At 36.5% G+C, this 15,282-nt stretch overlaps 1 protein-coding gene across 1 annotated transcript in view; it reads right to left on the bottom strand.

Moving 5' to 3' along the window:
• The window catches only part of GLRB (glycine receptor beta), a 43,447-nt gene that overhangs the window by 13,423 nt on the left and 14,742 nt on the right, over positions 1 to 15,282 (bottom strand). Inside the window, exons 4-7 of the mRNA XM_065634060.1 lie at positions 10,525 to 10,754; positions 7,614 to 7,696; positions 6,127 to 6,267; positions 3,078 to 3,230 (exon numbers count right to left, since the gene is read on the bottom strand). Of these exons, the coding sequence (XP_065490132.1) occupies positions 3,078 to 3,230; positions 6,127 to 6,267; positions 7,614 to 7,696; positions 10,525 to 10,754 (607 nt within the window). The remainder of the gene's footprint in view (positions 1 to 3,077; positions 3,231 to 6,126; positions 6,268 to 7,613; positions 7,697 to 10,524; positions 10,755 to 15,282) is intronic.

Raw genomic sequence — 15,282 nt, 5'->3', positions numbered from 1 at the left:
TAATTATATGCTGTATAAACCAGTATTTTCTGGTTTATATTACTGCTTTAAAAATATTGCTTTATCTCATTTATGTTATTGAAAAAGGTAATATTCTGTCTTCCTTTCCTTATCATTTGGTATCTCTAATACATTCTCTCCTCTCATTAAACTTCATAAACTAAAAGACATACTCTTGCCAATCCTTCTTCATACTGCAGTTCTAACATATATCTTTATGTCTTCCTCTAAGACTCTACATCTGTTGCAATTTTATAAAATGAAATGACGAGAACTAATACAGATGTGAGGACAGGAGTGATGGGGCACAGACCTAGCTGTGCTTTGTACATGGGAACCCATCACCACTATTCCAAGCCTTCAGGTACCCTATTGTACCCCCAGCTGCACTCTGGACTAATGCTCCATGCTGTCAGGCAGCCCAATGTCCCTCAGATCCCTGCAGCTCCAGGGAAGACCTTACTACTTTTGGGGATCACATGGCAGTGAAGGAAAGAAAAGAATTTTTTAAACAGATACTGGTACACTGTCCACCTCTAAAGAGCTGGAGAGTTCTTTGTCATGCTCATTAAAAGGTGAAACATCAGCATTTAATTAGAAAGAAGCATTCAGTGATACCAGCCTTTACATCTCTCAGCAACAGCTGTTCATGTACCAGTCCTTTGTGGACTTCTCTACCACCAGATGATCTAACTGGGTGAAATGTTAAGGGCTTGCAACTTGTTTAGTTCCTCCATGGACAAAGGCTTTTTCTTCAAACAAAGATACATTCTTCTCCAAGAACATTAATTAGTCTACAAAAACATATGCTGCTTACTGGTTTGCAAAGTAACTTGTATCCCTAAATCACCCGGAAACTTCTAAGATGCCTGGCTATGGGGAGTAGTAGCCCACTATATTTAATTCTAAGGATAACTGTATTATGATATTCATAAGTAGATGTGAAGTAGCTCTAAATCTCTCATCAGATGTGTATCTAGCCATTGAGAGCACAGTGGCCATTGATAACACTTTTTTGGGATTAGAGATCATCCACTTGACAAAGAAATGTTAATCTTATTAGGTTTCAAGGTCAACTATCTTCAAGGATGTAACTAGAAGAGTTAGTTGGTCGCCCCCGTGCAAACTGGAGAAATACAAAACTGACAGTCCTATCAACTTGCATTACTAAAATCTGACTTAAGATTAAAGGGCGATCAGATTTAGCAGTTTTTGCTTCTCTGGAGCCAGGAAAAGTCACATTAAACAGGCCAATGGTTAGTATCTTTGAAAATGCATTTTTTCAGAAATGCTAATACATAAAAAGAAAGAATAAACACTTAAATGAAAAACAAACAAACAATAAATAAGCATGCATGCTTACTCACAAAGACATCCATGTTACATAAATCAGCACTACACCTCTTATAAATCTAATATATAATTAATAAGCCTGTCTGGTCTGCTATTTGAAGTGCAGGATTATAAAAGCAGAAATACAGCTCAAGTTTTGATCATATTTGAGCTCACTACATGAAAAATATTTCCAGTTCGTGTTTCTGTCTTTTTAACTTAAAGAATGCTACATTTTCCCCACACCTTTTTTTCTTAAAATGTCTAATGTTTCGCATTATGGAATGCATCCTTGCTACTTTTCAAGGTAAGAGATTATCATATTTGTTACTTGCTATCAAAGGGATATAGATCATGATCCTATTATTATATTTGTTACTTGCTATCAAAGGGATATAGATCATGACTCCTTCCCAAGTAACTATTTTTAAAGGTCAACAAAAATAAAACTGACTTGTACTCTGAAACAGAACCCTAGAAAAGAGATACAATAAATATAAGTAGTGCTTTTGTTACATTTAATTAGGGCAAGGCAGCCAACACTGACTCAGAAGCCAAAAGTAGCACTCCAGTCATGGTTCTCCAGATTTTTCATAGCTCTTAGTTTTGCCTGTCGTATCACTGGAGGAGGAAAAGGCATGGTAGATGACCTGAGATGGGTGCAGTGGGGCTCAGGCCAGGGGACGTGAGGACACTTTTCCACCTAACAAAACTGAGCAGGCACCCTTCCCACTCTCAACGCAGGGCTGGTGAGGTGACATGGCAAGTCCTGACTCCAAGGGTCTCCTGTGCTTATGGACACACGTGAGCCTGCACAGACCTCATGTCCTGTGGGAGTGTGGAAGTTCAAGTGTGGGTGAGAGGGTTCTGAAGAAGGCAGGGGGCTGGAGGTGTTCTGCAACTGCACCCTTGGGGTCTTGAAAACAGGTACACTGAACCTTCTGGAACATGGAAAATACGCGGAAAATAAGGAGTATGGTCTTGTGAAGGAGTGCTGGGGAAAAGGGGAGCATGAGGAAGGAGAGGTTGTGGCATGAGGATGGGAATCTGAATAGGAGAAGTGTCAAGACGGAAGAACCTGGCTCAGCATTTCATTGAGATCTTGGGGTCAGCAGGTTTGGCCACCCCAGAGCTGGAGTCCCGTGTACAATTAAATTAGTCAAAATAACATTGTTTTAGTTAATTCTGTGTCCTATTGTCTCATAATAAATGAAGGGCTTGCCTACTGTGTTGTGCTGAGCAGCATGAAGGCACGAGCCTGAAGTACTCCCATCAACAGAGTTTCTAATGAAATAAAGCCGATCAGGTAACAAGGATGCTAATTCTCTTCCAGATATAATTTTTTTTCTATTACTCTTCAGAAAAACTGCTCCAAGGGGTAGCTATTTAGAGCCTTACTAATCTTCCTGCTTTCTTACTGATTATTCAGATGTTCCAGTTCCTTTAAACTGCATATTGCCACAGTGTCTGCAGCTTCATCCACACGTAGGTAAGATCAGATTTGTCTGGGCTGGGAGGAGCAGAGAGAGTTTGCTTAGCATGTAAATCCTGCAACCATTGTCAAGAGAAGTCTCAGTGCGGAGGTGAATTCTACAGGACAAGGAATGAGGACGTTTCAGTGAAAATGATGAACAGATAATGGAAGTGAAGTTGCTTTCAGTGTCCAGTGTCATGGTGTCAAAGCAACTGAGAATGGCTCAATGGCGTTAAAGTGGATCGTGACGGTACGTGTAAACGCAGGTTACCCAGTGGGACTCTTGCAGCACTTGCATCAGGATTGATCCAAAATGACAGCCAGGACAGAACAACAATTAGCAGTGTAGGAGCATAAACACCCATCATGTAAAATCCAACTTGTCTTCTTAAGGTGAAGATTACTTCTACACAAGTGTAATAACCTTTAAAGAAATAAAAGCATTAATGTGCTTTGCAGGTCAACCTCTTCAGATCTGTATCTTCTAGGCCTTTTTCTATCTAAGTAAGAGCAAAAGTTCAATGATTTTATTTTCTTTATAAAGGCAAAGAGTTCAGTTTGGAAGAAAATGATCAAAACACAGATCTATATAACCACCACGTGTGGTCAGGCATGTGGTACTCTCTGTGCTCCATAAGGCACCCTCTGCCTTTTCACAGCACATCAGTAACAGGCAGTTAAAGTCAGTCTCATCTTGGTGATGGCTTCAAGATGCAGTCCAGATAAAACCAATGGGGTCTAGCAGTCATACTAGCTTAAGCTCATCAGAAAATCCTACTTAGCATTAATTTGTGCAAAAGATGGAATTAAGAAATATTAGTATAGAAAGTTTAGAATGGAAAGAGGTGACCCGAACATGACTCTCAGCAAAAAGATTCCGGCAGTACTGAAAGCTGATACGGGTGACTTCTAAAATTGGTATAGATTTTTTAAAAAAGACTCTAAAAACTGTAAATTTTGAAAACAAGGAATATTGCTTCAAGTCTTTTAGAAAGAGGATCTAAATCACCTAACCATTTAAGATACCTGTTAGGATTAATTCAATATAAAGCTGCAGATACTAGAGGTTTTACTGGAGATAACAGATGGATCAGGAAGTCAAATAACCAGAAAAAAAACTATATTCATATATTCACTCAATTAGCAGAACTGGCATTCTTATGTTAATATTAACACAATGGCATTGTAAAAACAACTTCACAAACTATTCCATCACAAGTAAAAGGCATTCCTACGCTATATTACAGCAATTTCAAAATTCAGATCTGTCTATATCTATAAAGTTGGTGCAAAGCTGATTTGGAAGATTGAATCTGTCAAAAATATATGTATTTATCTTCTCTATTTTATCAATTAAGTGCTGTAGAACGGTAAGGCATCTTAAAGGTGCTGTTTGGGCCTACAATAACCAAAACAACACACAATAAAACATTACGGAAAAATTTCCTTGTGTAGAAGAGACTATACGGTATTTCATAGCTCATTCTATCCTCTTCAATGATCTGTTGTCTGAAAAATTTCCCCTCTATAATTTCTGAACACTTTCTGGACACTTTTAGGTTTTAGTTTCAAATGAGGAATGACCTTCAAAATCATTATTTGCTTGCTTTATGCCAGAAGTGCATTCTGTATGGCTTTGTATCATCTTTCATCAGGCAGAGAATAGTATGTATTGCTCCTACCATTCAGCTCACGAGGATCTATTTGGATCTGTCATGCATTTTGATAAAGAATAGGCAATTTGCAAATATAAGTATTCCATTTATTGCCACAAAAAGTCACCCCAAGTCCGTTGACCCTCTTTCTGCTTAGGTAGGTATGATAAAACATCAGTTGACATAAACCGGCAGTAAAGATTAAATTATTTGCAACTGACATAACATGCAACACTGCCTCTTGATTACCTGACAGAATTCTTAACTGAATTAATTTTAACTATGTGCTCAAAATCTCCTTTTTTAAAGTACCTTCAATATAAGAACTTACTGGTTACTGAAAACAAGCTTTAAAATATTTTAAATCTACTGGTTACTGAAAACAAGCTTTAAAAATATTTCACAGTAATAAATATTCCATTCACATTAATGAAATATTAATTCCAGTCTTGATTATGAGATTAACATGGTTATTTTAAAACAAAAAGGATTTATAACCTTTTTTTTTCCCCAGTAAATTCACTGTTTAATTAAGAATAAAATATTTTTTTCACTGCTACGTAAACTTCTACCATACCCAGATTCAGACTTGAATGCAATCATTGCCAGTTGGTTGTGCTTTCATAAATACAGAATTTTCCTGAGGGGTGTTAATTTCATATTATTTATGAATGGTAAATCACCTGAGATACTGAATTATGTAGTTAGGCTACGAACTCCCTCCTTTTGCAGTTAAAAGACAAATCTCATTTCAATTTTCATTACCTTTTTCAAGTTAAATTCATTAACTCTGCGATGTCCTAACATTACTTGAGATCCCTCCGGGCTTGGGATCTAGCTCAGAAACAACTGCAAATAACAGACCCTCAACTTCAGCTAAATAGTCAATGAGAAACTTGCAGAGGATCCTCAGAATCTGCAGTGCTACAGCCGTCCCAGTTGAGTTTTAATGGGAGATTTATTCATATGATGCAACAGCACTGACTAAAATATGCCCTGCTGACTACTGTTGTTGTAAAAAAGTCTTCCAGTTGCCACAGTATGTGAATATTTTTGATATAATTACAGGCAGGAATCAATCAAAGTAGAAAAGATAAATCATTAGAAGCCAGAGTACAGAAACCATTGGATAAATTTTTGGCCACATTCAGAAAACAATCATAGGATTGAATAAATGCAGGGCTGATGATTGTAAGCAGCTTTCTGTAATGACAGACTTTCGAGAACACTTAGAGAAAGGAAGAACGTGCAGGCCAAACCATTTGAAGTTACACTCTAATACTATTCACTTCTGGAAGAAAAGTTGACCAGAATATAAAAATTATCCTACTTTGCTGCAACAGGCATAATTCTACATGAACATCCTTTCAGAAAAATTAGACACAAGCATAAATGTGTATTAGGACTATAGAAACAAAATGGTGATAGTAAGATCAAAAGACATGTAAGCAAAACCAAGATAAGCATTTAATCTCATCTTCAACATAGATGTTTCTATATTTGAATTAGTTCGCAGTAATCACTTATGAACTACTTGTTAGTTAAAAGTAATCTATTTTATGCCATGAAATGTAATACATGAACTGGAATATTAACCATTAACTATAAACAGTAATTGAAGGAATCTTAAAGCCTTTTACCATAGAAACCACTTATATTACCTACCTGTGCCTTTATAATACTTGGTACAGTTACCATATTCGATATCCTCCTTTTTAATATCAAACTGAGGCAGAGCAATTTTCTCTAGCTGTACAGGATCTCCAGACTGCCAGATAAACCGTAAGTCATCAGTTGTGTAACCAACTACAAGAACAAAATAGTAATAGTTTAAAGAACCGTCTCAATCACAGTACACTCCATGAGAAAATCTAGCATATATGTATCATATTTCTTTCACTCTTTTTCTTTCTATTTCCTTTTCAAATAATTAAATACAAAAATGAAATAATCCACAATTTAATTTTTTTCTGTAGGCCTAAATTAGGACTTGGTGGGTGGAACATTACATTATCAGCAATATTACACTGATTCCGAGGTGTTTGTTACGGTGCTTACTCTTTAAACAAGGAAAGCAAAGCTCTGCTCTCCATGGCTTCGAAGCCTCCATATTCATTCACACTCTGCTTCAGCAAAGCATGACAAATATACTGAACTGTAACACCACTCACAAGTCCTAGTAACATCAAAAGAATCTAACAACTCAATTACTGTGATGAATCTTGGGTTTTGTGCAAAACAACCTTTCTGCTCGGTTTTTCAGATTAAAGGCCCTGACTCATGAAAGCATTGCCATTCCATCCTGCTGAAACCAATTCAGTGCCTTCATGATCCCCCGAGTATGGACAGACTTCAGCACACATCTGAGTGTCTAAATCATGATATATACAACACCAACAAGTGGGAAAATTAGGTGAAAGTTAGCCTCACAATATTCAACCGTAAAGCAATATTGATTAAAAATGCATAATCATAATAATGAATTTACATGCCATTTTTCTGCTGCCTTCTATGTATTAAGGATTAACTTAGTTCAAACACAGATAGTGTGTGTTAAATGGGAACAGAGATGGGGAAACACAGAAAAGATGGCATTGGAATACAGCATTTTGCAATTCAAAGGCTCTGAAAAATGTTTAAAGAACCGTTCTTTTTCTTCTTCTGGAGGCATTAGACAGATTTTTATTTTATCTTTGAAAAACAGCTGTGATTAAAAAAGCTAAAGTGTTCATAAGCTAACTTCTCTAAGATTCATAACAACTTAATAAAAATCACGATGTCTCAAAGCCCCATGATGGAAGATAATATACAAAAAAATATCAGTTGTTTTAACGCTTCATTCATAAAATTGGTCTCACTCCCTTAGAAAATAAAGCAAATAACAAAACTGTCAAGATCCTTTATGATAACAATTACTGGGCAGTGAAAATTCTGTCTATAGGGATTGTGTAGAACTGGGGATTATAACTGCAGATACGAGAATGAAAGAAACATTTTTAATAGGGAAACGTATGTTGCTAGGAACCAGTGAATATTAATTTCAAGATTCATTAAAAATGTTGACATGAACAATACAGAACTGATCATTTTCTGTTTGATTCTCAGGCATGCCTAGAAGGCCACTGTTTATATGCACTGACTGATTTACATACAGCTTTCCAATTGCATCTTGCAGCGCTGTGTATCCATAGGAAACAAGGTCAAGTCCAAAGGGCATGACAGAGTAATAGACAATCTGAAAATACAGAAGTGGAATTTAAAAACATTATAAGCAGTAGACTGCAGTAAGAAAAAAAAAATCAGGTATTTGATTTTCAGCTTCTAAAATAGCAGAAAAAAATAAAGTTATAATGAGTAGCAGTTTGAAATTGAGCTATCCCTATTAGTCAGAGAATAGAATTTTATAAAGAGTTTTAAACATATACTAATTCACAAATTAGAGATCTACTAATACATGATACTAATACTAATACAGAGCAGTGTCCTGTCTCTAGCAGTGGCCAAGGGCAGACTCATGAAGGAGAATATAAGACTACAGCAATCAGGAAATTATATTTTGCCAGATGTCCAGCAGCTTCCCAAAAGTTGCACCTCAAGGGCTTCCTAAACCAGACGTGATGCTTCAGTATTTAAGGGACCTCAACAGATTTTTTCCCCTCCAAGAAGCTGCTTTGCTTCCAGTTGCCTTCTGGAATCTGTGTAAACTTTAATGATGCACAGCATCCTGCAGCAAGACATGCCATAGCTAAGCTGCACACACTCTAATATCTCCTTTTATCTATCTTGAGCCTGCCTCATATTTTTTTTACTGGAAAAGAAGATGATAAATCAATGTCCATCCATTCTCTCTGTGCCATTCATGGCCTCAACTATCTTGTTTATTCCAGTGCAAAAAGTTCTGCCTTGCTTAGCTGTTCTTCACAAAGGATGCTGTTCTGTAATTTTGACCATCCTCGCCTCCCTTCTTGCAGTGGGAAAACCAGAACTGCATTGTATTCAAGATGCAAGGATATAATGAATTTATACAGTAGCATGACGTCCTATTTAATCCCTAATACTTCCTAGAAATTAATTCACTTTCTCAACTGGTACTGAGCTGTCAGTGGACATTTTCAGAGAACTAGCCATTATTACCCAAAGGTTTTTTTCCTACGTGGTAACCACCTCAAAACCAACCAGTTTTTATGTAAAGTTAAAATATTTTTTTCCGACGTGCATAATTTTCAGTTATTTACATTGAATTTCATCCCACACTTCGTTACCTAGTCATTAATCTGTAATTCCCACTGTTGTCTGTTATCTTTACTATCCTGAACATTCTGCCATCATCAAAAGTGTCTGCCAGTTTTCCAGATGATTTATGTTGAACAGCACAGGACCCAGAAGAGATTTTTCTGTGGAACTCTACTGCCTACTCCCCCTCATGTGAGCACTAGCTGTTAATTCCCACATTCAGTTTCCCAATTCTTAACTACTTATGCAAGCAAGAGCTTTCTCTCATATGCATTTTGCCAAGCATGTATTTCGATAACTGGAGATTCTTTCATTAATACAGGATAACATCTCTATAAATTAAAAATACAAGGCATAGCAATAATATATATTAAAAAATGAAAATCTTAGTAGCATGTCACCAAAGCAGAGTGCCTCAAAAATTAATCTTATCTGCACACACATCATTTATGAACATATATTATTAAAATCAACAGAATATTTTTAGAGGATGACATTAATTTCAAACTTTATTGAATTTGGCTTTGTTATTTGGAAGTTTTCAGAGAAGAACTTTTCCATCAGAAACACATTTATCAGTATTCACTCAATATTCACTATTCGCTAGCCTAACCTATTGACTGAATTAAGTTCACTTACGAATAGCTGCCATCTGGAAAAATATTTGAAAAAAGTTTAAATGTTTCATTCAACATTTCCTATTTCAAAAGAGAAGTTTCTTTTACAGCTGAAAGCGATTTTCTATTTTGAAATATTAATTTCTACAGACTTCAAAACATGCTACATAAACAACGGAAATCAGAACCAGGACCTTCAGAGTGAACCAAATGAAATGCTTTGATTGTCCAATCTTTTCTTTTCTGATCACTGTCGGCAAATTATTGAGATTGAGTTTTTTCATCCTGATTTGGAATGGGCAAAAAGGACCCCAGACCCTCCCATCTTCTTTCTTCTTTCTAGCCACTTCTACTCCAAGAAGAAATAGCTCATGTGACCATAATTTCAGTGGTTCCCTCTTAACGGTAAAGTTGCAGTATATTCAGGTAATCATTTTTTCCTCTATCACACTAGAAGAAAATCCACTCACTCTAGGAAATTGAGCTTAATCTCCAAAAATCATTGTGTCTATAAACTCTCCAGATTTGTAATTCACTATGAGATCCTTTTTAATCAATCAGTTTGCTATTTTCAGTGGATGATTATTTTTATGGCATGGTGTACTTTTGATAAACCAAGTCAAACCGCAAAATATTATGCATTAATTGCAATGAAATTAAACAACATTTTGGGATCTTCTGAAAAAATTTATACCCAGTAAGGCATAGAACTTTGTCAGGATTATGTCCAAAACTTTACAAAACATTTATATTCACAGATTCTGTAATTTCTGCCTTTCTCTATATCATTAATAAGTAATCATCATTTTCTTTAGTTGATGTAGAAATTCAAGCAGTGTGCAAATTATATTGTTTTGCTGAAGGCTTTACTTCAGATATCCATTTCATTATACTTCAAAGAATCCAAGCAATTATCAAAAGGGTTAAAATATTTCCAATAATACTAGTTTACTTAATGTGCTAGCTTAACATGACATACAAATGTACAGGTACTTCAAATTTCTAGTACTTGTTATGCTGTCAACTGACATGCTTTAAATCATTGTCATCTGATTTCTTTACACACATTTAATTTATTAAGGTATCGTTTACATACTGCCATATAAATTTAAATATTAGTCATAAACTGTATTATGTTGCTAAGTCTAACACAGCATATATATCACATATCAGGTAATTTTAAAAAAAGTGCAGAAATATATCAATAAAATACCTCATGCTGACTAGGACATCTCCATCCCGAAATATAAAAAGGAGGATATTTTCTTGTGTGACATCATGGAAGTTAGCATTTTTTTCATTTGCAAAGAATAAGTCTGGCTTCCAAAGACATTTAAACATTGTTGGGTCCACTGTCAGTGTATCTGAACCTCTCCAGTCATTGGGCAGTTTGAGTCTGGGGTCATTCCACTTCTGTCTTAGAAAGATGTTGACTCTATAATCCTGATGGGAAGAACACATGAACACTAGATAAGCCAAAAATGTAGCCAGAAACCCATAGAGAAAGTCAACCATTATATCAGACTGAAGAGAAAAGCAATTTATGCCCTGATTTTTTAATCACAAAGAGAGTAATCACTATTCAAATGACAGTGGCAAGTGTTAAGTTCACTACAAATTGGTAGGTAATGTCTCACTCATGTTTTGAATATGGTAACTTTTTTTTTTTCCAAAGGGCCAAATTCTTCCCCTAGGATCATTTTTCTGTCTCCTTGATGGTAGTCTTCTGTTCCCTAAGCATAGAGAAAAGCACGCAGCAGGACAGAGGCAGGCCATAGCTTGACTACACCAAATTGCTGCAGGCAGCAGGCACGACATTGCTTCTATCAGGGTATCCCGTGAGTGAAAACTCCAGCTTATTCTCCATTTGGTTAAGTGGCACATGGATGGTAAAATATCACGCTATAAAAGCAGAAAACAGACCAGGTAGATAATACAATTTACACTAGACACCCAGAGTACAGCCTCAGACCTTGTAACAGTGATTTGGGACTATTTTGGTAACTGAGGAGAACTGATGCCAGCTTACAACACAAGTACTGAGGTAGCACGGATGAAAGCAGAAACAGAGTCGGTCTCAAAGAGACAGAATCAGACTTTACACAGAGAAAACTTCCCTCTGAATTCAGCAGGACTCTTGCTCAAGGATGGACAGTAGTAGAGCCATGCTCAATGAGAGCCTAATTTCGCCTTCGGGAATTGGAGTAGCATGTGTCTCAGGGCAAAACGATACCCACATGCATTCTGTCCTTAGTGAAAGCTGTGTGCAACCAAAGGAAAAATCTGACCCAGTATGTCAGTTATGATTTTTCAGTCTTACCTCTAAGTCTTTTTGCTTTTTACATTTACATTTTAGCCAGGGCTTCTATTTTATGTGTATGTAAAGTAGGCATATCACACATAGGAAAAATAATACAGGTATTGTTGAAATAAAGTAAAAACCAAAACAAAACAGCAACACAAAAAACCCCAAATAAACCAAAATTCTACATGTAAGGTAACATCTATCTCCAGTCTTCCTAGCTGACTTCTATGGTTTGGTTCTTTTTTTTTGTAATTCTCTATTAGGTACAAAGCATCCTGAGATAAGGGCAGTGTCTTTTACAATTTTAGAGCAGTGAAAACACTGCTACTGCTTTACAATTATAGCAAAATGCTAGAAACCTGTGAATGAAGGTTCTCAACATATTTTTGGTTTGTTAATGTATGCTGCATAACAAACTAATTTTATAAAGTTGTTTATTTTACACTTTAATGCCCTCTCACACATTTTTCTGTTAATACAATGTGAGTTCTCTTCTGTTGTACTTCCTATAACGTATACATTGCAGTCCAAAGCAAGTGCCATGTTGAGACAGTCATGCTAACTCCAAGAGGAAGGAGTTCACTTGGCTAAGACCTCATGCAGAATAATTTACCCTGTTGATTTAACCTGTTAGTTGGAACACAGTGCCCACTTTCTCATGTTCAGTCCACCAGTCAGATCAGCCCAGGTATTTCTTTATTAAAATATACTCTGTAATATTTTTCCTTACTGCATTGTAAGGAAAACGAAAGCAGCAAAACCAGGTAGAAAGAACTGAGGCAACATGTATTAATGCATACTTCTGAGAGACATGGAACTTGTTGGCAGTCTGTTTTTTGAGAAACTATACGTAGTCTGACTCTTATTTATACAAAGACCTATATTATCTTGTCAAAGTAAATAAGAAGTATAAAATAATAGTTGATATGAAGTGACTTTGTACTGGAAGGCTGTCACAGAAAAGCTTCAGAACAGGAGGGAATTCAGGTCATTATCTCAGAAAGCATATTTTCGATTATATGCATATAATCGAAAATTTACTTTCTTCTTGCTGAAGTTCCCATTCCATATGCACTTCTTGGCTCAAAGAAAACAATTACATTAAACCATATGAGATAAATACTGCATACCATTCATGCTCACAAGCATTACACTATTAATTGCACCAAAATTAATTACCCCATAAACAAGTGCATTACCCTAGTTTTAACAAAATAAAATGCCTTCTGAAAGCCATAGGCAAATGATAAACATTGTCCAACACTTGCCTCCAGCTTACCCATTCAGGAGATGTTTATGTCACTGAAAAGCAGAATGCACTGGCAAAATAGGAATTGGAAATAAGGTCAGGTAGATGCTATGTTATTTCCTTCTTTGCTCTATTACAAATGAACTTAAGTATACTTAACAACAGGATGTTCTAACATTTTAAGAACTTGATTCTGTTCCCATTTAAGGCAATGGAAGAAAAATCACATTAACCTAAGATAGGTAAGTTCAAACTCACCTAAATGACTATGAACTTGTGACAGGGTGTATTTGGAGAGGAAAGCCACCAACATACTAGAGGCAATACAGGAAATGTAGAAGAACGCAAAGAGATGTCAGGATATAAAACTGTGGCTAGCCAGACAATGATGTCCAGAAGGGCTTCTTTTTAGAAGAATATGAACTATTACAGCATCTGACAGCAGTATACACTATGATCTGGTACAAGTCTATCTTGAAAGAAGTCTGCAACCAGTCCTCTCAAACCTGGCATTGAATTTTAAGATTCAGCATGTGTACTACAATTAGGTTCAATAGGGGCTGAAGAAGTGTTCTGCATGAAGCACATGGTCTTCCTCCTATACATTTTACAAACATTCTTCGAATATTGCAGAATGATTGACATTTCATAATAAAGGAGAGTCAAATAGCAATTAAAAAGCCTTAAACTAGGGGCAGCGGTGGAAGAGATATTAATCAGCATTAGAGCTAGGAGGACTTGGTAGGTAAAAAGAATCACAGAAGTATTCCACAGGGATTTGTTTTCCCATGAAACTCCAACAGAAGGCAAGTTGTTTTCAGGGAGGTTGAAAGGGGAGGCATTCTAGGAAATATTTCAAATGCAACCTACTAAACAGTGGGCATGCAGCCAGAAAAACTCCTCAGGCCAGAAAACAGGCATAGCCAATACATCTCTTTCTGCAAACTGGAGCACATAGAAGATCATGACAGGCTTTTTCTACATGAACTGCACTCACAGAAAGAAAAGAAGCATAATAACACTGTCTCTTAATAAAGTAGAGAATTGAATTTTTAAGATTAAAATAAGGAAACGATTTTTGTTTATCTACATAAATATTAAAAAGACCTTTCTACAATGTTTTAAAGTAAAGGAGAAGAAGGAAGTGGTGTTTTGCCATTTAAGTCAGTGAAGAAAGGTTACACTGCAAGTACAAACCTTGAATATAAGATTCAAACCTTTTCTCACAGGCACTCTGCACATTTATTTGTTGAGGCTTCTACCACCACCTCACTTCCAAACACCTAGCATCCGTGGTTATTCTTCCCCACCCTTCCATCACCTGAAAGAAGGAACTGTCATTTTGGCTTGGCTAAAACAAAGTGCTTTACCCCACATAGATTTTGCAAAAACTGCAGCAGGAAGAGTTTCCCAAGTGATACATGGAAGAATAGATTAACCATTTCTTTTGTCATTGCTTCCTGTGATACATTAAGGCAACCAAGCAGTAATCCAAAATTCACCTAAACACGCTTAGCTATCATGGTGGTCGGCTGGACATAGAAATCTAAATAAATGCATAACTTAAAGTAAGGATGGTGTTCGAAGTTCTGAAACATGGAGGAGAGCATGACTTATCTTACAGAACATCCTAGTAAATTTGTGAGTGACCACATCAGGAATTCACAGACATACATTGCTGTAGGGAGCATATTTAATTTTGAGGCAGGGAAGCACACCCCTTACATTCATGTTTTCTTACTATTTGGATCTGGGTGAATTGTAAAAAAGCCTCTGCAAAAGTCACTTTTTAAAGTATGCAATAAATTTCAGAAACTTGAAAGGGCCATCTGGCCTAATATACCTGCCACCTTAGACACTTATCTCACTCCCACTTTCCTGCTCTTCCTCCCTGTCCCTCTTTAAACTTCAGCCTCCTTTTTGTTTCCAGGAAATAAATTTCAAGGTATCTTTAGCATACTTACATACTTTGTTTTACTATCATTTCCCACTAATGCTATTAGTTGACTTACTATCATTTGCAATCAAATGCAAATCTTTATTCACTCCTAGTTAAAGAAACAGAAATTTCTGGCCAAGCTGTTCAAAAGCTGTTTCAGCCATCACATGTTTGACTTTGAGCAGCTCTGCAGTCAAACTGAGATGTCACTAGGGTATCGTATAAGCGGGTTCTGAATTTGAAATGGGTACTTCCACCGACAACTAAAGGTGTTTTATTATTTATTAGCCGTATTATGATTTATTGCTTCTGTGCTGTCACAGCATTAAAAAGAGCAGCCTGATTTTGGGAACTGCCTCAATGCTTCGGATGCAGCAGATCACCCAAGTTATTTCTAAATGGGATGCTCAGGGAGCACCTCAGAACTCCCATGCTGAGTGCATGCTCTGGCTGTGGCTTCCCATGTACTGACAAGATA

The sequence above is a fragment of the Caloenas nicobarica genome, chromosome 4 (genome assembly GCF_036013445.1).
Source record: "Caloenas nicobarica isolate bCalNic1 chromosome 4, bCalNic1.hap1, whole genome shotgun sequence".
NCBI lineage: Eukaryota > Metazoa > Chordata > Aves > Columbiformes > Columbidae > Caloenas > Caloenas nicobarica.
The sequence above is the reverse complement of the archived record's forward strand: the minus strand, read 5'-3'. Positions and strand labels throughout refer to the sequence as shown.